The sequence below is a fragment of the Carcharodon carcharias genome, chromosome 17 (assembly GCF_017639515.1).
Source record: "Carcharodon carcharias isolate sCarCar2 chromosome 17, sCarCar2.pri, whole genome shotgun sequence".
Classification (NCBI taxonomy): Eukaryota; Metazoa; Chordata; class Chondrichthyes; order Lamniformes; family Lamnidae; genus Carcharodon; species Carcharodon carcharias.
This window is the reverse complement of record NC_054483.1, coordinates 30,942,980-30,969,212: the sequence shown is the minus strand read 5'-3', so window position 1 is coordinate 30,969,212 and position 26,233 is coordinate 30,942,980. Positions and strand designations below refer to the sequence as shown.

The 26,233-nt window shown below is 45.7% G+C and overlaps 1 protein-coding gene across 8 annotated transcripts in view; it reads right to left on the bottom strand.

Annotated features, from left to right (window-relative positions):
- Positions 1-1,443: 1,443 nt before the first annotated feature.
- The window catches only part of slc39a14 (solute carrier family 39 member 14), a 46,756-nt gene continuing 21,966 nt past the window's right edge, over positions 1,444-26,233 (bottom strand). For 6 of the 8 annotated variants that reach the window (XM_041209943.1, XM_041209942.1, XM_041209939.1 and 3 more), the window contains 7 exons: positions 24,628-24,867; positions 16,917-17,086; positions 13,580-13,702; positions 10,763-10,966; positions 8,444-8,654; positions 5,233-5,417; positions 1,444-4,753 (listed from right to left, as the gene is read on the bottom strand). In XM_041209943.1, coding sequence (XP_041065877.1) covers positions 4,604-4,753; positions 5,233-5,417; positions 8,444-8,654; positions 10,763-10,966; positions 13,580-13,702; positions 16,917-17,086; positions 24,628-24,867 — 1,283 coding nt within the window. In that variant the 3' untranslated portion in view covers positions 1,444-4,603. The remainder of the gene's footprint in view (positions 4,754-5,232; positions 5,418-8,443; positions 8,655-10,762; positions 10,967-13,579; positions 13,703-16,916; positions 17,087-24,627; positions 24,868-26,233) is intronic. The other 2 variants (XM_041209946.1, XM_041209945.1) reach the window with 2 other exon arrangements.

Sequence of the window (26,233 nt, the reverse complement as noted above, 5' to 3'; positions counted from 1 at the left end):
CGATAGTGAGGGGATTCAGTGATGGTAATGCCATTGAATGTCAAGGGGAGATGGTTGGATTCTGTCTTGTTGGAGATGGTCATTGCCTGGCACTTGTGTGGCGCAAATGTTACTTCTCAACCCAAGCCTGAATGTTGTCCAAGTTTTGCTGTATGTGGACATGGACTGCTTCAGTATCTGAGGAGTCGTGAATAGTGAACATTGTGCAATCATCAGCGAACATCCCCATTTCTGATCTCATGATGGAAGGAGGGTCATTGATGAAGCAGCTGAAGATGGTTGGGCCTAGGACATTACCCTGAGTGAAAAAGCCATTTTGTAAACAAAAGCCATCACTGCTGCAAAAATACTTCAGTATAAAACATAATTGGTCTATGAAAGGACCAGTCTTCTCTCGAGAAGCATCTTACATCATTGTTTGAAAGTTTTATGTCAATAATAATGAAACCAGCCATTCACACCTTTCCGAACAGTTCATATGTTGCAATTTGCAGCTTCCATCTTCTCAAAGCAAGACCCAAACTGCACGTGTAACACAGAGTAACTACCCTGAGGTACTCCTGCGGTGATGTCCTAGGACTGAGATGATTGACCTCCAATAACCACAACTATCTTCCTTTGTCTAGATATGACTCCAACCAGTGGAGAAGTTTCCCTCTGATTCTCATTGACTTAAGTTTTGCTAAGGCTTTGCGATGCCACACGGTCAAATGCTGCCTTGATGTCAAGGGCAGTCACTTTGATCTCACCTCTTTTGTCCATATTTGAACTGAGGCTGTAATGAGGTCAGGAGCTGATTGGCCCTTGGCAGAACCCACACTGAGTGTCAGTGAGCAGGTTTTTGCTGACTTAGTGCTGCTTGATAGCACTGTTGATGACCCCCTCCAGTTCGTGTGGAGAGACTGCAGAAGCTGAGATTGCTCTCCTCTGAGAAGATTAAGTGAGGATGGACTGGAGAGGTTCAAGAAGGCAGCTCACCACAACTTTCTCAAGGGCAATACGGGACAGGCAATATATGCTGATCTAGCCAGCGATGTTAACATCCCATGAAAGAATTAAAAGATGAATAGAGGTGAACAGATTTCTGAGGGGTTTTGATAGGTTAGATAAGCATAAATTGTTTCCACTGGCAGAAGGATCAGTAACCAGATAGACATAGATTTAAGATGATTGGCACAATAGTCAAAGGAGGATGAGATTTATTTCATATGCAGTGAGTTGTTGTGATCTGTAAAGTGCTGATTGAAAGGGCGGTGGAAGCAGATTCAATATGAACTCTCAAATGGGAACTGGATAAATATTTCAAAAGAGTAGAATCTGCAGAGCTATGGAGAAAGAGCAGGGGATTGGGACCAGTTGAATAGATCTACAACGAGCCAACACAGGCATGAATGGTCAAATGGCATGTTCTGCTGTGCTGTATTATTGAATGATTCCAAGTCAACCAATCAGCTCACTTTTATTCAAATCTCCAAGTCGTAATTCAACTTGTTCGATAATTAATAATTTACAACATAATCCTTGTCAGTATAGCATTCTTATCATTTTGGTATCAAGTCGCTGGGAACGCACAGCATATCGCGCGACACACAAAACAGTCTTTGCAATCAGACCCGTGTGTTTGAACGTCAGATTCTGACAGAGCCTCCGATCCGGCGAAGACTGTTTGAATCCAGGGAACGTTCCAGGTAAACTGAGGGTTAGAGTGAGTGGGTCCCACTGGTATCTATCTGCCTGTCTGGCAATGCTGCAGTTGTTCTGGTGAATGCCACCTCCTGATTCAGCCTTCTGGTAAACCTCTACTCGGGGTATGGAGGGCTGAATGGCCTGAGAATCCACGACACCATCCTTCCCCCACCACAGATAGGCAGAAGGGGGATTGCCCTCCCTGCCTTAAGGTATTTGTCTCACCAAGTGTGTTGCTGTTGAAATATTGAAGAGAAAAAAAATCTTTTGATGCTGAAGTGGGTTCGAATCCCACTGTCTCTATCAGTGGACCTTTAGCAAAAAAACAAATCTTGTTCTGTATTGAAATGAAGTCCAAAGTCAGCTTTTAACATGTTCCAGTAAGATTCCTGTTGACTACTTGACTGGAAATAATTAATTCAAACTGCACCACGTAAATTGGTTCAGTCCAACAGCACACGTATAGGTGTGGGTTTGGTTTCTTGTTGACTGGAATGTTGAACAGTTTGGTGTATTAAACTCAGGCTTGCTCAGTCATTTCCACACATGACAGAGACTGGCTTCTAACATGGTGAGGTGGCAAACATGAGGGCAAACAGGTTTTCACTTCAAAAAGGCATCACAGACTGGCTAATTGCTATGTAGCATCACTCCCCATATCACCTACTGTTCTCTGTGCCTACATTATATCACCTCCCTCTACATTGAACATATAACCAGTATATTTACTCTCTGTGTACAATACATTGTAAAACTATTAAACAGTGATGTCCAAATGCTTTCACTTTTTTTTACAATATCATATCTGCACCTTAAATAAGGACAATCAATTACCAACATGTTGCTTGAGTTGCTTTTGCTGATGGGGACCAGAGTTGTGGTACATTTCACTGGATATCCTGAGAAAGCTCAGCTCCCGGCCCTGCTCCTTGCCCAGTGACTTAGACAGATGAGAGAAATGAGTCCATCCACAACTTATGACTATTCTTGTTAATTCCAATCAGCTCATTTTGGCTCTGGCTTCACTCAATCAATTTCTCCTGACTGAGGAGTTGCACACAGGGCATTGAGATCTGCTTCAGGTCAGAGGGTGCAGAGGGAGTCGAGGCTGGCATCAGATTGTGCTCATTTTAACCTGAGAGATTTCACTCTGCCTTTTCGATTCCATTATAAATTCGTCTGTCCCACATTGTAAGAAGGCCTTCATTGCAAGAAGACTTGAGTACAGGAGCAAATCGTACTGCAGCTGTACAGGGTCTTGGTGAGGCCACACCTGGAGTATTGTCTGCAGTTTTGATCTCCTTACCTAAGAAGGTTTATACTTGCCAAAGGTTCACCAGACTGATTCCTGGGATGGCAGGATTGTCGCATCAGGAGAGATTGGGCTGACTAGTTATGCATTCACTAGAGTTTAGAAGAATGAGAGGGGATCTCATTGAAACATATAAAATTCTGACAGGGATGGGCAGACTGGATGCAGGGATGATATTTCCTCTGGTTGGGGGTCTAGAACAAGGGTCACAGTCTCAGGATAGGACTGAGACGAGGAGAAACTTCTTCACTCAGAGGGTGATGAACCTGTGGAACTACCTACCACAGAGGCTATGGACACCAAGTCACTGAGTATATTTAAGAAGGAAATAGATAGATTTCTAGACTCTAAAGGCATCAAGTGGTATGGAGAGAGACCGGGAGTATGGCATTGAGATAAAGGGTCAGATCTTATTGAATGACAGAGCAGGCTCGAAGGACCGAATGACTTACTCCTGCTCCTATTTTCTATGTTTCTATATTTATAATGGGAGCAGTGTATGTAAACATCACACTGCAATCACATCCCACTACCATTGGTGGCAACGTAGCAGCTCCATGACAGGTGAGGTGTCAATATGTGACAGAGTTACAAAAGCAGTTTTATTCAGGTGGACACAGGAATTTATAATGGAAATGTTTGGAAGGACTATGTCCAGGGTGAAAGCAGCAGAGTTCCTGTTCAACAATGGCCTCCTCTCCCCTGCTCAGCTACTCACTCCTAGGTTAGTAATTCCTGTTGATCTATCACTGACCATTGACCGTCCTGGGGTGGTCTTCATCCCATTCCCCTTTGCGTGAATAAGCAAGTGTGGGGACAGAGAGAAAATACATTGAATAAACCCCTACACGTGATGAGCCAACAGAATTTCTTCAGATAATCAAGTGCCACAGGGAGTCACTTTGAGAGAGGAAGTATAACACTAGTGTTAGCACATTTTATCATAACCCAGATTGTGGAGGTGGGTAAACCTGGGCTGAGGGAGTTAGGGAGGGTAGGGGGAGGGTGGTAATCCTGTTGCTATGGTGATAAGGCTGTGATAAACTGCAACTTTCCCAGTTCAGTGTCTAAAACTTCCACTGCGAGCAGACTTTGTCCAATGTGTGTCACCAAAGATGTCAGCGGAATCAGACTACTTTTAAAATGTTACATGTTGAACTGAATATGAGCCACAGCTCTGATAGAGGCCTGTGTTTAAGCCTGACTATTGTCAACTCCCTCTCCCTTGTCCCCAGTGCTTTTTGAATGTGCAGATTACTCCTGTTCCCTCTTTTAGACTTGGAATGCTTATGGCTAATGTCCAGGCGAGACAATTCCACATAACACTGATTCTGGAGGGATACTCCTTTTGTGTTTTCAACCTTACTGGACAAAAAGTTCTTGGACTGTAAGTGAGCTGGAATGAAATTGTTGCTAACCAACCTAAGAAGATTATATTTTGCAAAGTGCAGGTTCCTAAATGAAAGGCCACCTTTGTTGTGGCAATAAATGAGTCAGCCAACGTTCACAACTGTGTGTGTGTCCCCTCAGAGATTTGATAAACTTGACTGGCTCCACAGCAAGCTGCCTTGGCTTTGGATGTTCATTACCTACGAGGCCTGAAGTCTAACCGATTTGGATTGACCCGGAGTACATGGTCAGCAGCAGCATGATTGTAAATCCAGTCAGCAGGCCTGCATTTTGGATTCCAAACACCAACAATGAGGTTGATTCCTCTCCATCCTCTCCTTTGCTCACCTCGTTCATCTCTGGGAACTGTTGAGGGAGATGGGAGAGTGGGTGAGACAAGAAATCACAGAACATTGGGTCACCTCACTGAACCTTCTGAAACACAAGGCTCTGTTTCCCTGTACTTCATTCGTCTCTGCAGCAGAATTACAGACTTGGCCAGTCGTTTTCTGGTCTGTGTAAATCGGCTCATGCATAGATACTGTGGGCCCACGCGACAGAAACATTCCCTCTGGATCATACATTCCATCTTTGTGTTTATCCTGAATGCATTATACCAACCCTAATCCCATATTCCTCCTTTTAAACAGCTGCCTATCTGACCTATTCTTAAATGTTGCACTGATCTCTGCTTCAATGACCAACTGTAGGAGTAAATTCCACAGACTCACAACAGGTTTACTCATGTCCTTCAGGGAAGGAAATCTGCTTCCTTAGCTGTGAATCCAGACCCACAGACATGCGGTTGACTCTTAACTTCGCACAGAAATGGCCCCATTACTTACCATGTCAGCCAATGCGATGTAGAGGAACATTCCACCAGCCAGCGCGAAGATCCAGTTGGCAGAGAAGTGGCTCCCAGCGAGGATACCAAAGGCCAGGCCTAGGTAGCAGCAGCAGGCTGACAGGAAGTTGAAGAAGAGAGCCTGCTGGAGGCTCATGCCAGCATTGAGCAAGATGACAAAGTCACCTGGGAGAGAGAAAGAGGGAGGTGGAGGGAGAGAGGGAGGAGGAGGGAGGCGGGGAGGGGGAGGGAGGCAGGGAGGGAGGCGGGGAGGGGGAAGGAGGCAGAGAGAGACATCAGCTTCAGTTATGCATTCTTCCCACAGTATCACAGTGTAAAAGGGCAGGGGAAGAAGGAAGGCAGGTGGTATAAAGGACAAGATGGGGAGTAGAGGAAGGTGAAGTGGGAGGAAGAAGTTGCTGACCTACATTGGTTTCCAATGAAACAATGCCTCCATTTTAAAGTTCTAAATTTTGTTTGCACATAAGGAGGGTCCTTGCCCCTCCATATCTCTGTAGCCTCCACCAGCTCCACAACCCCCTGGGCTATTTCTGTGCTTCTCCCATTCTGTCCTCTTGAGTATCCACGATTTTAGTTGCTCCACTATTGGTGGCCATGCTTTCAGCTACCTGGGTCCTGAGCTCTGGAATTCTCTCTTTAAACTCTCTCCTCTCTGTCTCAGTTTCCTCTGGGACCAGACAAGATGCATCCAAGGATATTGTAGAAAGTGAGAGTAGAAATTGCAGGGGCACTTGGCACTGACCATAATCTTTCAGTCTTCCCTAGACTCAGGGGAGGTGCCAGAGGACTGGAGAATTGCAAACATTACGCCCTTGTTCAAAAAAGGTTGTAAGAATAAGCCCAGCAATTACACACCAGTCAGTTTAACTTCAGTGGTGGGGAAGCTTCTAGAAACAATTATTCAGGATAGAATTAGTGGTCACATATAAAAATATGGGTTTATAAGGAAGAGCCAGCATGGATTTCTAAAGGGGGAATTGTGTTTAACTAACTTGCGGAGTTTTTTTGAAGAGGAAACAGAAAAGGTCGATGAGGGTAATGCTGTTGATGTGGTGTACATGGACTATCAAAAAGCATTTGATACAGTGCCACACAACAGACTTGTAAGAAAAGTTATTGCTCATGGAATATAAGGGACAGTAGCAACACGGATACAAAATTGGTTGAGAAATAGGAAACAGGGAGTAATGATATTTTTCGGGCTGGAGGAAGGTTTGTAATGGAGTTCCCCAGGGGTCGGTATTGGGACCCTTGCTTTTCCTGATATATATTAATGATCAAGACCTTGATGTACAGGAGACAATTTCAAAGTTTGTGGATGATATGAAGGTTGAGAGTGTTGTAATCTGCAAGGAGGACAGTGTGGAACTTCAAGAGGACATAGACAAGTTGGTGGAGAGGGCAGATGGGTGGCAGATGAAGTTCAATGTGGAGAAGTGTGAAGTGATGCATTTTGGTAGGAAGAACATGGACAGACAATATAAAATAAGGGATGAAATTTTGAAGGGGGGAGCAGGAGCAGAAAGACCTGGGTGTATTTGTGTATGGATCATTAAAGGTGGCAGGACAGGTGGAGAGAGCAGTTAATTAAGCATACAGTATCCTGGGCTTTATTAATAGGGGCATAGAGTACAAGAACAGGGAGGTTATGCTGAATTTATATAAAACACTCGTTAGGCCTCAGTTGGAATATTGTGTACAGTTCTGGGTGTCAAATTATAGGAAGGATGTGAACACATTGGAGAGAATGCAGAAGAGGTTTACAGGAATGGTTCTAGGGATGAGAAACTTCAGCTATGAAGATAGATTGGAGAGGTTGGGGCTGTTCTCCTTGGTGAGGAGAAGGCTAAAGGCAACATTTTATAGAGATGTTCAAAATCATGAAGGGGCTACACAGAGTACATAGGGAGAAACTGCTCCCGCTTGTAACAGGATCAGGAACGAGAGGGCACAGATTTAAAGTTATTTGCAAAAGAAGCAAATGTGACGTGAGAAAAAAACTTTTTCACACAACGAATGGTTTGAGTCTGGAATGCACTGCCTGGAAGTGTGGTGGAGACAGATTCAACTGAGGCATTCAAGGGGGTATTAGATGATTATTTGAATAGAAAGAATGTGCAGGGGTGGAAAGGCGAGGCAATGGCACAAGGTCATAATGCTCATTTGGAGAGCTGGTGCAGACATGATGAGCTGAATGGTCTCCTTCTGTGCCAGTAAAATTCTGAGATTCTTTAAGACGCTCCTGAAAACCTACACCTTTGACCAAAATTTTGGTCATGTGCTCTAATAACTCCATATGTGACTTGGTGACAAATTGTTTCCAATGCTTCACAAAAATTACAGAATTGTTACAGTGCAAGAGGCTGCTTGGTCCATGCCAGCTCTCCATAGAAGCAATTTATCCAGTGCCATTCCCCCCTTCTCCCTGTAACCCTGCACATTCTTCCTTTTCAGATAACTGTCTAATTCCCTTTTGAATTCTTCCATTCAATCTACCTCCAACACACTCTCAGCTAGCCCATTCCACATCTTAACCACTCGCTGTGTGAAAACATTTTCCCTCATGTCGCTTTTGCTTTCTTTTTTGCCAATTGCTTTAAATCTGTCCCCGCTCCTTCTCGATCCTTTCACGAGTGGGAACAGTTTCTCGCTATCTACTCCGTCCAGGCGCCTCATGATTTTGAATACCTCTATCAAATCTCCTCTCAGCCTTCTCTTCTCCAAGCAAAACAGTCCCAACCTCTCCAATCTATCATCATAATTGAAGTTTCTCATCTCAGGAACCATTCTTGGAAATCTTCCCTGCACTCTGTCCAATGCCTACATCCTTCCTAAAGTGTGGTGCCCAGAACTGGACACAAGACTCCAAATGAGGTTCCATTTTCATCATGTTTTTACTACATGCAAGGAACAAGAGAATTCTAAGTTGTTAGGGGTGAGTTTTAAGATCATTAATTGTTCAGGAGCTGGTTAGATGTAGTAACAGGTTGTTGTAGGGAACCAGGGAAAAGGATGAGCTGCACAGCCCCCTGATCATCAGCCCACTGTCTCCATGTGTCAGCATTTGCCTTATTGGTCATGTCACAACATCCCCTGCCCACACGCAGATACCTGGAGGTATCCCGACCTCCCCAACCCAAGACTGAGTTTACACTCTCCGCCCCTCTCAAGATGGAGAAGACTAGACTCACCGAGCTCATGGGGGAATTCCTCACAAAGGATTGCCACGGAGGTGCTAATCCCCTGGAAGACAGAGACAGTGAAGGAAGCTCCGATTGCAAGGCCATCAATAAAGTTGTGCAGTCCATCACTGAGAGTAATCATCCAGGCCAGAGTACCAATGTTAGAGTAACGGTTCCCCTTCAGCCAGTAACAGGGCCCTCCTGCAGCCTGCTGCAGATCCTGCGGAGAGAAACAAAGAAGCATTTTACATAAACCATCCCCGATCACAAATCCAATCCACCACCCCAGCACAGAGTGTTTCTGATCGAGTACCAGGATCATCTTGGAAAAGCCCAGAGAATCAGTTGAGGTCGTTAGAGGTTTAACATTGCTGTCCGTACAGGTACACGGGGCTCAGACAGGTTTAACATCGCTGTCTGTACAGGTACACGGGGCTCAGTACAGGTTTAACATCGCTGTCCGTACAGGTACATGGGGCTCAGTACAGGTTTAACATCGCTGTCCGTACAGGTACACGGGGCTCAGTACAGGTTTAACATCGCTGTCCGTACAGGTACACGGGGCTCAGTACAGGTACACGGGGCTCAGTACAGGTTTAACATCGCTGTCCGTACAGGTACACGGGGCTCAGTACAGGTTTAACATCGCTGTCCGTACAGGTACACGGGGCTCAGTACAGGTACACGGGGCTCAGTACAGGTTTAACATCGCTGTCCGTACAGGTACACGGGGCTCAGTACAGGTTTAACATCGCTGTCCGTACAGGTACACGGGGCTCAGTACAGGTTTAACATCGCTGTCCGTACAGGTATGGGGCTCAGCACAGGTTTAACATCGCTGTCCGTACAGGTACACGGGGCTAAGCACAGGTTTAACATCGCTGTCCGTACAGGTACACGGGGCTCAGTACAGGTTTAACGTCGCTGTCCATACAGGTACACGAGGCTCAGTACAGGTTTAACATTGCTGTCCTTACAGGTACACGAGGATCAGTACAGGTACACAAGGCTCAGTACAGGTTTAACATTGCTGTCTCTACAGGTACACGAGGATCAGTACAGGTACACAAGGCTCAGTACAGGTTTAACATTGCTGTCTGTACAGGTACACGAGGATCAGTACAGGTACACAAGGCTCAGTACAGGTTTAACATCGCTGTCCGTACAGGTACATGAGGCTTAGTACAGGTTTAACATTGGTGCTCCTACAGGTACACGTGGCTTGGTACAGGTTTAACATCGCTGTCCATACAGGTACACGAGGATCAGTAAAGGTTTAACATTGCTGTCCCTACAGTTACACAAAACTCGATGTCATGGAGCTATTATTGTATATAATATTATTGGAAAAGATTTTTCTTTTAAAATAGAGGTTTAGTCTGTGGGTGTGTCTTAACTGGATTAAAACCAGCTAGTCTGGGTGCTTTGATGTGTATAAGTTTTGATATGTAAGAGAGATAGTGTGCATTCGCATTTTTTGAATAGAGCATTCAAGATGCAGGGTGAAAGCGGAAACCTATCTAGTAGCTACAAAGCCATATATTACTAATAAAATTGGTACTATGAAAGGGGTTTTATTATTAAAGGGGTTTAGTTCAGAGGTTGTAATTACAATGGGAATAACATTCAATGGAGCTGGTAGGCATGACTTAAGCAGTTTTTGGGTGTGCAGGCAGAGGCAATGTGAGATCAAAGTGAAAGGAACCTCATTTTGAATTCGTAAGGTGAAAATGCTTTGCCTGGTGTCTGGTTAAGTCTATGGGTTGTTGTTGCCTTAGTGGAGATTAGTTTGGGAATTTGTTAAAAGTTATGATAGTAGTAATTTGTAGCCATGTGTATATGTTTAATTTGTATAAATTAATAAAATGTTTCATTTAGTTTAATGTAAAACCTCAAGAACTGGTGTTCTGATTCTTGAATTTAGAATCTCATCTCAAGCATAACACATAAAATTACGTTATCACAATTATTTAAAGTTTCCCTCTGGGATTTTTAAATAACTCCACTTTACCAACTGCATTGGTCATAACACTCGGTACAGGTTTAATATCGCTGTCCCTACAGGTACAAGAGGCTCAGTACAGGTTTAACATCCACTGTCCCTGCAGGTACACAAGGCTTGGTACAGATTTAACATCACTGTCCCAACAGGTACACAAGACTCGGTACAGGTTTAAACATCACTGTCCCAACAGTACACAAGTCTCGTTACAGGTTTAACTACACTGTCCCGGTAGGTATACGAGGCTCAGTACAGGTTTTACATTGCTTCCTGCCTCAGCTGAGGGTTGAAGGGGAGGTGTGGCCTTCCTCCCTCTCCATACTGACCTGCACCGACAAGGCCCCGGTAATGGCTGGCTCCCCCTCAGCGGAATCCTCGGTGAAAATCCTCTGTTCAGCATCCTCACTATGGCTGGATGGTGTGTGACTCAGATCTCCATTCTGAAGTTTTTCCATCACTCCGTCCTCCTGATCGCTTTTGCTGCCGTATTGTTGAGCTCTGTATTGGCTGTGGTTTGGATCCAGGTCCCGCTTAAATAAGAAGAAAATGATTTTTGTCAATGCTTTTTGCACCTTTCCCTGAGCTGTGTCTGTTAAATGGGCTAAGAGTTGAACCCTGAGACTGGAGGGGAAGGTTGAGTCTTTGGAATGGTTTAAGAGATGGTGATGAGGATGATTCCCAGTTTCCTCAGCTACTTTGACAGGCCCAGGGAGCTTGGTCTATTCACATTGGAGCTTTGACCTGATAGAGGCTGACTCAATGAAAGGTCTGGATAGTATCTCAATTGATTTCTCCAGTTTAACAGATCATGGAGAAGCAGGAACATGTGTTTAAACTGTGTACATGTAGAAACAGAAATAACAGCACAGAAACAGAGTTATTGGCCCACACTGGTACATGCTGGTGTTTATACTACTCATGAGCCTCCTCCTTCCCTACTTCATCTCAACATATCCTTCTGTAGTATAAGAGTGGCAAATACAGGGTTAATGTGGGACTGAGTACAGGACTGCCCACACAATGATGTAAGAAGGCACGTGACCGAAGGGTCAGTGTGATGTTGAGGAGAGATGTAGAAAGACCTAGATATGGAGATAGGTTCTTGCCTGTACCCTTTACTGTATATATGTACAAGTAGAAAATAAAGACTTGCTGTTAACCTACTGAAGACTACGAAGACTCCTTTAAGAGACACCATTCTGAAACCAACATCGTCTCAACATCTATCTCCCTAATGTGTTTATCCAGCTTCCACTTAATTTCATCTATATGATTCGCCTCAATCACTCCCTGTGCTAGCGTGTTCCATATTCTCACGTCAATCTGGATAAGGAAGTTTCTTCTGAATTCTGGATTAATTCAGCAAAAGGAAGCTGGGAATAGATGTGATGTTTGGTGGTGCTGTTTTCCCCAGAGAGCAGTGAGCCTCTGGAATGTGGGGTGAAGGGAGGATAAGGTTTTTTTTATGTGGGCATCACTGGCTAGGCCAGCATTTTCAATGCCCATCCTTAATTGCCCTTGAGAAGGTGGTGGTGAGCCACTTCTTCAACCACTGCAGTCCATGTGGTGTAGGTACACCCACAGTGCTGTTAGGGAGGGAGTTCCAGGATTTTGACCCAATGACAGTGAAGGATCAGTTGTTATATTTCCAAATCATGATGGTGAGTGGCTTAGAGGGGAACTTCCATGTGGTGCTGTTCCCATGTGTCTGCTGCCCTTGTCGTTCTAAATGGTAGAGATCATGGGTTTGTAAGGTGTTGCTGAAGTACTCTTGGTGGGTTCCTGCAGTGCATCTTGTAGAAGGTACACAGTGCTGCAACTGTGCATTGGTGGTAGAAGGAGTGGATGTTTGTGGTTGGATGAGGTGCTGATCAAGTGGGCTGCTTTGTCCTGGATGGTATCAAGCTTCTTGAGCATTGTTGCTGCTGCGCTCATCCAGGCAAGTGGAGAGTATTCCATCACACTCCTGACTTGTGCCTTGTAGATGCTGGACAGTCTTTGGGGAGTCAGGAGGTGAGTTACTCACCGCAGGACTCCTAGGCTCTGACCTTGTAACCACAGTATTTATATGGCTAGTACAGTTCAGTTTCTGGTCAATGGTAGCCCACAGGATGTTGATAGTGCAGCGTTTCAATGACGGCAACGCAACTGAATGCTAAGGGGTGATGGTTAGATTCTCTCTTATTGGAGATGGTCAATGAGTAGCATGTACGTGGCACGAATATTACTTGCCATTTGTCAGCCCAATCCTGGATATTGTCCAGGTCTTCCTGCATTTAGACATGGAATGCTTCAGCATCTGAGGAATCATGAATGGTGCTGAACATTGCGTAATCATCAATGGACTTCCCCACTTCTGACTTTATGATGGAAGGAAGATCATTGATGAAGCAGCTGAAGTGGTTGAGCCTAGGACACTACCCTGAGGAACTCCTACTGTGATGTTCTGGGACTGAGATGTTTGACCTCCAACAACCAGAACCATTTTCTTCCTTTGTGCCAGGTACGACTTCATCCAGTGGAGATGTTTCCCCGATTCCCATCCACTCCAATTTGGCTAAGGCTCCTTAATGCCACACTTGGTCAACTGCTGTCTTGATGTTAAGGTAGTCACTCTCACCCCACCTCGAGTTCAGCTATTTTATCCGTGTTTGGGGCTCTAATTAGTTCTGGAGCTGAGTGGCCGTCGCAGAACCCAAACTGAGCGTCAATGAGAGGGAGGTTGGGAAGAGGCCAATGACAGTGATCCTGTTGTTAGTGGGAGTGGGGAAGGCTTGATGCTTGATGACGAGCATTGCACCAAAGCCTGAAACCCAAAGCTCTCAAGTGGTACGCATTTCGGGTGGGAAACTCCCACCGTCTCAGAGCTAAACACAGTATGTGGTGACGAAATGGAGGCTGGTGGAGATCAGTCCCCAGCCTTTCCAAACTGTGCATCAACATCTACAACCTCCTGTTTTCTATTGCCCGATTCGACCGGTTTTCTGCGTCTTTAACACTTCCGCAACTAAGTGAAGCAAAAGGAGAAAGGGCAGTTTGCATTTCTCAGCCCTGGTTTTGTTTGCAGCAGTTTTCAGGAGATGAATCATTAGCCCTGCAACTTCAGTCATCCTGTCACTCCACAAGGCCAATCACTACCTTACCTTATCTTTGGGTCTAAGCACCATTTTCAAGATTTTCTCCGTGAAGAAGAACAGGTAGAATCCCCCAAATAGCACGACTGACTTGGATACATAATCAGCTTCCTTCGGGTCAAATCCAAAGGCCTGAGTGAGGAGAACACAGCATCGTGTTAAAGGGAACCAGTGCAGCATCACTACAATCAGCCATTTGAAAACACACAGCATTTATCCATCAAACACCACACACACACACACACACACACACATTACACACATACACCCAGGAACAGAATACTATCAATCCAGAGCAAAGCCCACTGAATTCAATCTGTTTAAAATGGACCAGTTTCAAGTACTCCAGGGTTAAAATAATAGCTGCGATATTGACAAGCAATCGGCAGCTTTCAGGGGGATTGATCAGGGGGAGAAGGGAGATGGGTCAGTGGGAGAAGAGAGGTGGGTCAGCGGGAGAAGAGGTGGGTCAGCGGGAGAAGAGAGGTGGGTCAGGGGGCAAGAGAGGTGGGTTGAGGGGAGAAAGAGATGGGCCAGGGGGAAAGAGAAATGGGTCAAGGGGACAGGGGGTGGGTTTGGGGATGGGTCAGAGGGGGGTCGGGTGGGTCAGAAGGAGAGGAGATGGTCATTTTAGTCAGGAGACATGGTGAGTGAGAGATGGTGTTAACCTACTCACCTTAAAAGAGGACAAGCCTAATTTCACAACCGCTTAATCCTTGGTTTGACTGGAAAGCCAGCAGAGTAGGACAGATTTATGGCAAAGTGTGCCTCCATCTTCAAAACCTCATCAGAGACTTAATTTCTCCAACTTGACCTCACTTCTGCTGCTTAGTTTAGCTCATCTTCTCTCCAAATCTTGACGATGTTCTGCAAGTTGGGCTGGGAGTCTCAGCCAATGTGCAAAGCCACCAGTAGTCTGGGCTTTTCTGACTCCCTCCCCTGTCTGTAGGTTCAATGGAGGGGGTGGAGGGGTTGGTAAGGGAAAGCCTTACAGGCCACACCAGCAGGAACAGCCCAGCTGAAAGCCTATATCCCACTGGGGGAAACAGCACCATTCTAAAATGAAAATGACTGAATCTGGGCATTTCTGCAGTGTCACTTCCTTCAAATCCTTTGTCTCAACTGGGTCATAGGGCAGAGAGCATGTTTCAATCAGATTCTCCTGAAAACAGAGGGATTGGGTGGTAGGAATAAAATGGGACAAAGAAGGCCCCCCCGCCACAGCTTCTCCCACATTCCTCCTCAAGTGAATAAGGTACACAAATAGATCAATAAGAAAAAGGATTCACTTGCAACCTCGGCTGAGAACTTAATAAAATCTGAAGGTACATACAAGAGGGAATACGACCTGATCTGCACCAGTCACCTGAAGTCATCTCAATCATACCTGGAAACCAAAACCACTCACAGTCACAGAGAGCAACTGAAATTGGGATGATTCACGACGAACAAAAACACACAATCAGGAATGTTAATAATGGGAAGCCACTCCCTCATTTAGTGTGCATGGAGAGGAGCTTAGCCTTCTCTTGTCTCTCAAAGGTCAAATATCAGATGATTGATTGGGATGTCACAGAATCAGAAATGATCCTCTTAACTTTCTCTGTTCGAGGCAGAACACCCCCAGCTTCTCCAGTCTCTCTATGAAACTGAAGTCTCTCAGGTCTGGTGCCATTCAAATAAATCCTCTCTAAGGCCTTGACGTCCTTCCTAAAGTGCAGTCTCTTGAACTGGACATAATACTCCATCTGAGACCCAATCAGTGTTTAATAAAGGTTTAGGAGAACTTTCTTGCTTTTCTACTCTATGCCTCTATGAATAAAGCCAAGGAGCCCACGTGTTTGTTTTTAACAGAATTAAAATAGGGTATAAAACTACAGGAACAGACCATCTGGCCCAGCCATACGTGCCAGCATTTATGCTCCACTCAAGCTTCCTACTGTCTTTGCTCATCTAAATCTACCACTGTAACCCTTCGTTCCCTTCTCCCTCATATGTTTGTCTTGCTTCCCCTTAAATCCATCTACACTATTTGTTTCAACACTCCCAGTGGTGATGAGGTCCATAATGTCACCACTCTGTGAGTAAAGAAGTTTCTTCTGAAACAATTTTACACCTTGCCCTGCCACCTTGCCACCTTCAAGAGTTGTGTCATGCCACTCCAGATTTCTGTTTCTTCACCCCCCCCCTTTGAATTGTCTCTCCTCAATTCCCCGACTAAAGTATTTCATTTGCATTTCTTGGTGTTAAGTTGGATCTGCTCTGTGTCTAGGCACTCGGTGCATTGCTCATTCAGTGAGCTGGCACAGACACGACAGCCAAATGGCCTCCTCCCATGCCTCAACAATTCTGTGTCTGCCCATGTCACTATTTCCTCCTGAACTCTGTAAATATTCCTGAGACACAGCCAGAATCAGCCGCTGCTTTTGTTGCGTAAAGTTACCATCATTCCACCTCGGATCCTCAGGCTTCTAAGACTTTTGAAAATGTGACTTGGTTGCCTGAAGTCTGCTTTGTTTAAAAATAAGGTCATTTTTTTTCTGCTCATTTTGCTTTTCAAAGATTGATTGATATGAATACAGCTCTTGAGCCTATTTGATCCCTAACCTCCCGGAAGTCTGGCCCTACCAACTGAACAGCTGGCTCCAGTCCTCACTTCCCTCCCTGACAATCCGTTCCAGCTGTCAACCTATCACCTGTAAAGCAGGACTCCCTGTCATGTCTTAAACCTACTCTTTCCACTCATGTCTCAGTGTCCTCTTGCCCCAGTCCCTATGATGCCAAGTTATTTCATGAAATTTTCAACAGCAACAGCATCAGGGCTGTAGGCCTGCGGCTTGATATTGCTGGCCAGGCTAGCATTTATTGCTCATACCCAATTGTCCTTGAGAAGGTGGTGTTGAGCTGCCCTTCTTGAACTGCTGCTGTCTATGTGGTATAGGTGGGGAGTGCTGTTAGGGAGTGAGTTCCAGGATTTTGATCTAGCGACAGTGAAGGAGCAGCGATATATTTCCAAGTCAGGATGGTGTGTGGCTTGGAGCAGAACTTCCAGGTGGTGGTGTTCCCAACTATCTGCTGTCCTTGTCCTTCTAGGTGTAGAGGTCACGGGTTTCGGAGGTGGTGGATGGGCTGCCGATGAAGCAGGCTTTAATGGGCCTTTCATCTAGTCTTCTCATTGGATTAGCGAAAAGTTAGGAACGCGACCAAGAAACTAGGGTTGGGAGTGGGCCAATTCAGAAAGAGAAATGCTCAGCTTTGCAGTGAGCATGAAACTGGACGGAACATGAATCTGAGCATACACTCCATGCACCACTGATAGTAACTGAATTAAGATGAATTACAATACCTCTGGGATGAGCTGAAAGAGGGCGTTAGAGTAGAGAGTGCCAATCGCCAGGGCGATGAAGTAGAGCAGCAGTCGCTTGTAAAAGGTTTTCCTCATGAATGGCACCACACTGGCCCCGACCAGGGAGCAGAGGGAGATGACTGTCACACAGAGAAAACCATAACCCCAGACTGCCCGACCGACAGGCAGCAGCCAAGGAGAGCACGAGGATGAGGCCCAGTTGAGGATTCCATACCATGAAGGAGAGGGAAATAATTACACAGAAAGGCCAGAGGCAGACAGACAGGACAAGGGAAGGGAGAAAGGAGACAAACAGAAAGCATTTAATTCATCAATTAGTTCCAGAAGGCCTTGTCTTCAAGTCAGGTCCATAACTGGATTATGTCATCAATCTGTCTGATCTTTAAGAAAGGCAAGGAATGTATTTTCACGTCTCGGCTGATTTCTCGAATAACATGTGCCTCCAGCCTCGCCAAATATTGTCCAGGCATTGCTACCTTGACTTTTTTGAAGAACAAATTATAAGAGGAGAAATAGTCTATTCAGCCCCTTAAGCCTATTCCACCATTCAATCAGACCATGGCGGATCTATATCTTAACTCCATGTAACTGCCTTGGTTTCATATACCTTACCTAACAATCATATGTCAATCTTAGTTTTGAAAATTGTGATTGACTCCCCCACCACCACTCACCACCCATCCCCTACCTCAGCCTCCAAAGCTTTTATTGGGGGAGAGAGTTCCAGATTTCCACTACCCTTTGTGTGAAGAAGTGTTTCCTGAGATCATCCCTGAATTATCTGGCTCTTAACTGTAATATTATGCCCCCTTGTTCTGAACACCACATCCCCTGACCCAAGGAATGAGTTTCTCTTCTGACCCCATCAACTCCTTTAAACGCATTAAACACTATGATCAGATTGCCCCCTGAAGCTTGTATTTCCCTTGTTCATAAAGGTCTAGTCTATGCAACTGGTCCTTATAATGAAACACTTTTAGCTTCATTATCACTCTTAATTCATTTGGAGAGATGCTGTATTGCCAATGTGCCATATCAATTCTGGATGAGGGATCTGTTAATCGAGAAATCGCACCAGTCCTATCAGAGCAGAGTGAAAAACAGAACTGGTCACTGGGTTTCAGTTGGCAGAGTCAAAGCTGGTACTAATACTGACCAAGGTGTTGGCATATGACAGACTGGTGTTGACAATGTGAACAGGCCTCCAATGAGAATGAAAGGAAAGTGGCTTCAAACGGATTGGAAAAGATCAACATGGATCTTGACACAGGGTGCCAGGGTCAACCAGTGAATGATGGAGAGATCTCAATTATTTGCCATTCTCTGAGGAAACAGGGAATGCTAAGAGACTGCAGGTACCCAACCTGGACTGGTCCGAAAGGAGGGGAGTAGCTAGACTGGGGATCTTCAGTGGCCTAGCTCGTCCAATCACTGGCTGAGATCTAGCAAAGCCAAATGCCACATTTTCTACATGATGAAGGGATTCCAACACTGACCTGCCACATTTTCAAACATTCCCACCACACCAATGATCCTTGGCCAGTGGCGCCTTATTTACAAAGTGGAACAGAGACTCCTGGGCAACCTGAAACTCAGTGAAACAGCTGTTGTGAATACCATTGCAAAGGGCTTCAACACTCTGAGGAACCAGATTTCATGGCCCTGGTTCAAGATGAACACCTAACTAAATGCTGGAACACTCACCTCCTCCTTTAAAGGTCAAGATTGTTGTAAGCTTGTAGAGTGTCTCAAAGAAGCTTAGAGGTTTGTATGGTTGAACAATGACTGATTATTAATAACACAATTATATACATATATACAGGGTAGAGTCCTGACTGGGTGCTATCTTCATGCTGATTTCTACCAGACTCACCACTACACTCTACTACTCCCACGGGCTCATAGACGTTTACAACACAGAAGGAGGCCATTTGGCCCATCGTGTCCGTGCCGGTCAACAAAAATATGACTACATTAATCCCATTTTCCAGGGCTTGGCCCATAGCCCTGCAGGCTATGTCAACGCAAGTGAATATCTAAATGCTTCTTAAATGTTATGAGAGTTTCTGACTCAACCATCCTTTTAGACAGTGAGTTCCAAACTCCCACCACCCTCTGGGTGAAAAAGTTTCTCCTCAACTCCCCTCTTAGCCTTCTACCTCTTACCTTAATTCTATACCCCCTGGTTATTGACCCCTCAATTGTGGGTGGTACTATTTCTGCAGTCCCAAATTAACCCTTACAGTTCCAAACACCCTAATACCACAACCCCCCGCCCCCACCAAGTCTTTGTCCAAACATATTTGAAATAGTATTTACATGCTATATCTTCGCCCCTGCAAGTCTCTAACTTTACAGATTCAGATGGCCTGGAGACTTAATGATTCTTCCAGACCTCAGTCTTTCCAAGTTTGGAGGAGTGGTAATCTTAACTGCTTTGGGCTGACTTTGTTGGTCTGGAGTTGAAGTTGGTGTTTCAATTATTTGGATTTCTGCATCAGGTTCACTCAAACCTATGATAGGAGGTTCGCCAAGAGGAATGAGGAGAAGACTCTGATTGTGCCTTCTGGGGTATGAATCAAGTAAAGACTGTCGTTGATCTTCATCCCACAATGACACCTTCTCTGTCAGGGTCCCTGATCCAAATCTTGTCACCTCTGTTTTGCCTGGGCAGGTTTCTAGTCCACTACCTCCTATTCTAAGTGGAAGTTTGTCACTGACTATAAGACTGTTCATGGTCCGGAACCTTCTGATAGTCCCTGACTGCCAAGCCTGGGATTAATTTCTTTGGCAGCATGGGATGTTGAGTGTGAAATTTTCTGCCCATCAGCAGCTCTAATGGGACTAATCTACATTGAAGTGGGTGAATCGATATGTCAAAAGCACTGTTGGAAAGCTGATTTTTCTTCAAAGGGTTTTAATAGTTCAGATGCCCCTTTCCGCCTGACCGTTAGATTGTGGATGCCTTGCGGAGCTAGCGTGGTGTTGAAATCTGGAATTCCTGGTAAAATGAGTTAAGTATTCATTAGCAAATTATCGGCCGTTGTCAGGCGCCACCTGGTCCGAGATGCCATGGAACGCAAAGGTTTCTTTCAATGATCTAATAACTGACTCGGTGGTCATGTAAATGCTCCACTTTGATCCACTGAGAGAAGTGATCAACAATGTTGAGGAAGGACTTGATGAGGAAGGACTTGATGAGGAAGTCTGGTAGGGAACTGTGTGGGTTAAAGGGACCAGTTTGTACAGCATGCACACTTGGCAGTTGAAAATCATTTTTTCAATTGCTATTGATATTCCTGGACACCACACTGCAGACTGGGGTCCTGCTCTACGCTTTGCGATGTCCAAGTGACCTTGGCAGATTTGTTGTAAAATCTCCAGCCGGAGTGAGATGGGAATGACCAACCGCTCATCATACACCAGCAGGTCACCAACAACAGTGAAACGTTTTTGCTGTTCGAAGTAAACTTTCATAACATTGCGACCTGGACGCTGCAGCGACCAACCTTGTACGCAGCACTGACCGATGCGGACACACTCTTCATCTCACATCAGCTCCTGGAGTGTCTGTTGAAGCTTTTGGAGTTCACTGGCAGTTGCGTTGTCATGGACTGGGAATATGAATCAAGCTAGTCAAGCAGGTTGACACTGTGTTGCAGGATGGTCCAACTGTGGCCCTGGACAGTGTGATTGTAGTTGTTTGATGCTTCACCTAGATGCACACTGTCCCCTATGCAAAGGGCATAAGATGCAAGCGGAATCTGCATGCTGGAGCGTTGGAGGTAAGGAAGCCATGTCCCCTTTTTTACAGCACTAAACTTATCTGCTTGACAGCAGCTAAAGGTCCAGCCATTTGCTGAAACCAGGGAAAAGTTAGGTTTGTAAGCTAAGTGGGTAGGATTTGGAGGGTGGGGGTTGGATGGTCATTGAGGTGGTCGGGTGTTTGGGGGAGGTCAGTGGGTCAGAAGGTGAGTGGTGGGGGAGGTGGATGGTCTGTGGGGGTGGAGTCTGATGGTTGATGGGGGGGTTCGGGTCATCAATCAGAGGTGGTTAGTGGGGCAGGGGGTGGCCAAGACGGACCTGTGGGGGGGCTTTGGGGATCAGGGGGAGCTCATGGCGGCTGTCAGTACTAAATTTACCCAGGAGTCAAAAGTGGTTTTAATTCTTTTAAATTTTTCTGGGTAAATATTACTATAAGACAGTCAGAACCATCTAAGTTTGCAATTTATATCTTGCTTTCATATAGTTCCCATTGCAGGGCAATTGCCCATTGGAAGCTTGAACTTCCCGGGCAATTGTGCAGCAATCCTTACCTGGGGGCTTGCGGGGGGATTTCCCCAGTCCATCTTGGGTACCCCCTAGTTACAATGCCTGGAAGCTCAGAAGTAATGGACCAATATGACCTAAGAACCAAATGGCAGCCTTAGAGAACTCGCATTTATCATTTAGCGCCAATCCTGCTTCCTGAAAGCGTTTCAAGACAGCTTTGAGTCTACTGTCATGTTTCTCGGCAGTCATACTGTGGACAAAGGCATCATCCATATGGCAGATCACTCCTTTCAGTCATGTAAAATGGCTGACATCGTGCACTGAAAATTCTCACAGGCCGAAGTAATGCCAAAGAGCAAACAATTGAAGCAGAATCTGAAAAACGGGCTGATAAAAGTTGTCAGCAACTATTTGAACCCGCCAGAAACCACTGTTGGCATCAAGTTTTAAGAACATTGTGCTTTTGAAGAGTTTGGTCAAGTTGTCATCCACCAAGGACATTGGGTGAATTTCTCTCGCTGCTGCCAGGTTGAGTTGTGCCAGGTCAACACAGACGCTAATGGACCCGTTTGGTTTTGGAAGTGGAGCTATCCCAGGACACCATACTGTTGTCTGAGTGATGAAGAAGATGGCCCCCATCTTGGTCATCTCATCAAGGTGCTGTTGTACTAGCTTTGTAAGCAGGTGCAGTATCTTCCATTTTGTGTAAAGAAGCACACAGGTTTGGCATTATTTCTCAGTGTTATGTTGTATGCAGTCTTCAGTCACTCCAGTCCAGTGAAAAGTTTTGGAAAATCCTTTTTAAAATTGGAACTAGATCCTTGCTGGCTAATCTCGTTGATATTTTGGATGAGGTTGAGGACGTCACAGAGTTGCCTGCTCAGGAGAGCAGCAAATTCTTGTCTGTGGAGCACAGATATCATCTCCTGTATTTGTTTGTTCTTATATTGGAGGGTTTCTTGCAATGTACCTTTGACCTGGAACGTGATACCTCCTGGTCCATATAATTGTGCTGTAGATGGCTTCAGATATTGATTCACCAGCCATGGTTCCTGATCCGATAGGACTGTCACACTGGCTCCAGTTTCTAATTTCAAATTTGTGAGGTGACCATTTGTAGATATGTCAGCATTCCAAAATATGAATCAAGGATCCTTAATTTCTTCCAAGAGTCACTGTTGGATTTCACCTTGGTGTGGCTCCTCTATTTCATGCGCTCATTTGGGATCCTCCGCATGTCTCGTGGTTTTGGACTTACACATTTTTCCCAAGTGCCTCAGGTGGTTGCAGTGAACGCACTACATAGTGATTGCTGGACACTGCACGCCTCTGTTAGGTCTTTTGCGCCACAGCACGGACATGGTCTACTACTGTCTTGTGTTTTGCTTTGGCATTGCTATTGCTTACCTTGCTCTTTTGTTGCTTTATAAGCTGGCCAGTTGCTTTGTTCAACAGTTTAACAGCGCCACGCAAAACAGGTCGGTTTTGCTGGCAGACTTCCGATTGTTTGACGGTTTGGGTGGCTTTTTGTAAAGTCAGGTTGTCTTTAGATCGGAGTGCATCCGAAAGAGTATCATCGGCCACTCCCACTACTATTCAGTTTCTTATGAGCTCCAATTTAAGGTAACCAGGGTCACAGCCTTCAGTCGATCTGTGTGTCATTTATGAAAGAGTCACTGGGTTCCCTGGGCTCTTGGTCTCTTGTTAAATTTTGCTCGCTCCAAATTTTTATTTCTTCTTAGGTTAAAGTAGGTTCAAAGGACCTGATGACCTCTTCAAAGTTATCGGAAGATTCATTTATTCCTTATCCGGCAATTGTCAGCACAGGGATGTGGAGCTTTAAAATTTGATCTTCTTTCCCGTTGCGCTCTTCAGAATTTGGTGGGCACTAATTGCAGTTAATGGAGCCCCTTTAAACTTCAACAATGCTGCAAAAAATCTTTTAAATGAATCGTTTTGACCAGCCAGTCGCTTTCCTAAACTTGGAAAATCGAATTGAAGCCGATTTTTTGTTCTGACTTCTCTTCATTTTTTTCCCCCCGTTCACGCGGGAACGCGTGTGTGTGTGTGTGTAAATGAAATTGAAGCTCATACACCCAGTCCAAATCAAGATTCAGTGATGCCTGAGCAGTCTCTGATTGGCTACAGGCTGAGATCATTTTTTTAACTTGAGCAACATGGGCGTGTGTTCTGGTGCCGACTCTGAATCCAAGCTGCAGCATTCTTCAAACCGCGCTCATGAAAACAATCGGTTAGCCAGTACTGCCTGAACATTACGTTGAATTTAAAAGCTTGCTTTCACCTATTTTTGGAGTTAGCTCGATCTTTTGTGATCCAGCTGGGTCCTCTGACTCTGCTTTTGAGTGAATCTCACAACAGGCCTGCACAAAATTTGAATGAGTCCTTCTAAGCTGCACAGTCAATCTTTCTTCTGCCCGTTAGCCTCCATGGCTGTAATGGATGAGCTTAGGCAAACCCCAGCTGTTTATTCTAAGGCTTCAAGTTGGGCGCACTTCTCTCAGGTCAGACTGCAGTTTCTTTACTTCTTCATTCTTGGGGATTTTGGGGTCCTTCACTTGATGCCACTATGTTGTATACTGTCTCATGAAGAGGTCTAGAGGCTTAAATGGTTGGACAGTAACTGTTTATTCATAGCACATAAGTGCTGCTGAAGGGTCATGAGGACTCGAAACGTCAACTCTTTTCTTCTCCGCCGATGCTGCCAGACCTGCTGAGTTTTTCCAGGTAATTCTGTTTTTGTTTTGGATTTCCAGCATCTGCAATTTTTTGTTTTTATTACTAATATATATAGGATACAGTACGAGGTACTACTTTCATACTGACTTCTACCAAACTCACCACCACACTCCACTACTCCCATGTGACTTTCTACATCATAATGTGGGTAGTGCTGTTTCCCCAGTCCCACATTAACCTTTACAGTCGCAACACCCTAATACTACAAACAGAACCAATCGAATGCAATTGTATAATGAGATGAGCTGTGTGTGAATGAAATTCAACCTCATACACCCGGCCCAAATCAAGATTCAGTGAAGCCTGACCAATGTATGATTGGCTACAGGCTGAGATTATTTTTAACATGAGCCAATATGGAATTTGACCACAAGGAGCAAGTGTCACAAATTACATCTTGATTTCCAATCAATGCAACAACCTTGCTGAACTCCAAACCCATCCACTAAGGTCAGGAGCATGATTATAATACAGGAATTACTTGGTTCATTGGGTAAGGGTTATAGAGATTTGACCATTGCTCTGCATAAGACATTGTGAGCAAGAATATCAAACACATGCACATGGTTCATGGAGAATTGTCCCACTCAGAGTGTTGAAGCGATCAGTGACAATAAGACAAAGTCCAACAGTGACAGGATCATTTTCTCCCAATAAATACCAGCAGTTATCCGGCACAGGGCTGGAAGTTGGGGGACAGAGGGTATAGTATTTTTGATGTTGTACTGCACCTCTGGGATGAGCTGGAAAATGGCAGTGGAGAACAACGTGCCGATCGCCAGTGCGACAAAGAATGTCAGGATCCTGTGGAAGAAAGGCTTTCGCTGGCACAGGGTGACAATGACTCCAATCAGTGAGCTGAGGTTTATCAGAGACACACTGACAAAACCAAAGCCCCACACTGTGCAAGGAAAGCAAATCAGTGGAGCCATTATTTCAGAACATACTTCAAACTCAACTTTACTGCTATTTCAATAAGACTGCTGTTACTTTTGGAATTTCATTGTCTCAGGGATATCTCAAAGCGCATTACAATCAAGCACCCACTTTTCTAAAATATAGCTACTCTTGAAATGTCTCATAAAAAGCAAATCCTACAAACAGCAATGTGACAATGACCAGATAATCTTTCTTTTGAAAATTGAATTTGCCCTGATTTTCTAATACTGGCTGTGAGACCTTTTGCATTGAGGTAAACAGACAGTCAGTCTCACACGTCATGTGCAAGACAGGAATTCCAACATTCCCTCAGTTCTTTCCCTCCAACAATGCAGCCCTCCCTCAGTACAGACCCTCTGACTGTGTAGCGCACCCTCAGTGCTGACCCTCTGAAAGTGCAGCACTCCCTCAGTTCTGTCCCTCCGACAATGCAACCCTCCCTCAGTACAGACCCTCTGACTGTGTAGCACTCCCTCAGTGCTAACCCTCCGAAAGTGCAGTGCTCCCTCAGTTCTGACCTGCCAACAGTGCAGTGCTCCCTCAGTACTGACCCTCTGGCTGTGTAGCGCTCCCTCAGTGCTGACCCTCTGAAAGTGCAGTGCTCCCTCAGTTCTGTCCCTCTGACAGTGCAGCACCCCCTCAGTGCTGATCCGCCAACAGTGCAGTGCTCCCTCAGTGCTAACCCTCTGACAATGCAATGCTCCTTCAGTTCTGACCTTCTGACTGTGCAGCACTCCCTCAATATTGTACTGAGAGCACTGGACCAAGGAGGATCGAGAGATTGAGGGCGGGGAGAGGGGGAAGAGGGTGGGGAGAGGGGGAAGAGAGGGCAGATGAGGGACAGACGGGACGGGCAAGGGGCAGAGGAGGGAGCGGGAGGGGTAGGAAGGGGAGGGGGAGAGGAGGGAGGGCAGTGGAGAGAAGGGGGGGCAAAGGAGGGATGGAAGGGGGAGTGCAGAGAAGGGAAGGGGCAGAGAAAGGAGGAGATTGGAAAAGGGAGGGAAAAAGGAGGGGGCAGAGGGGGCGGGCGTGGGGATGAGGGGGGCGTGCGATGGGACGAGGGGGGTGGGCGAGGGGGCAAGGGTGGCGGGGCGAGGGGGCAAGGGTGGCGGAGCGAGGGGGGGCACGCGAGGGGATGAGGGGGTGTGGGCGATGGGATGAGGGGTGGGCGAGTGGGGCCGGCGAGGGGGGCACGCGAGGGGTGAGGGGGCGGGCGAGGGGATGAGGGTGGCACGCGAGGGGATGAGGGTGGCGAGCAAGGGGATGAGCGTGGCGGGCAAGGGGGTGAGTGGGGCCAGCGAGGGGGTCGCGCAAGGGGTGAGTGGGGC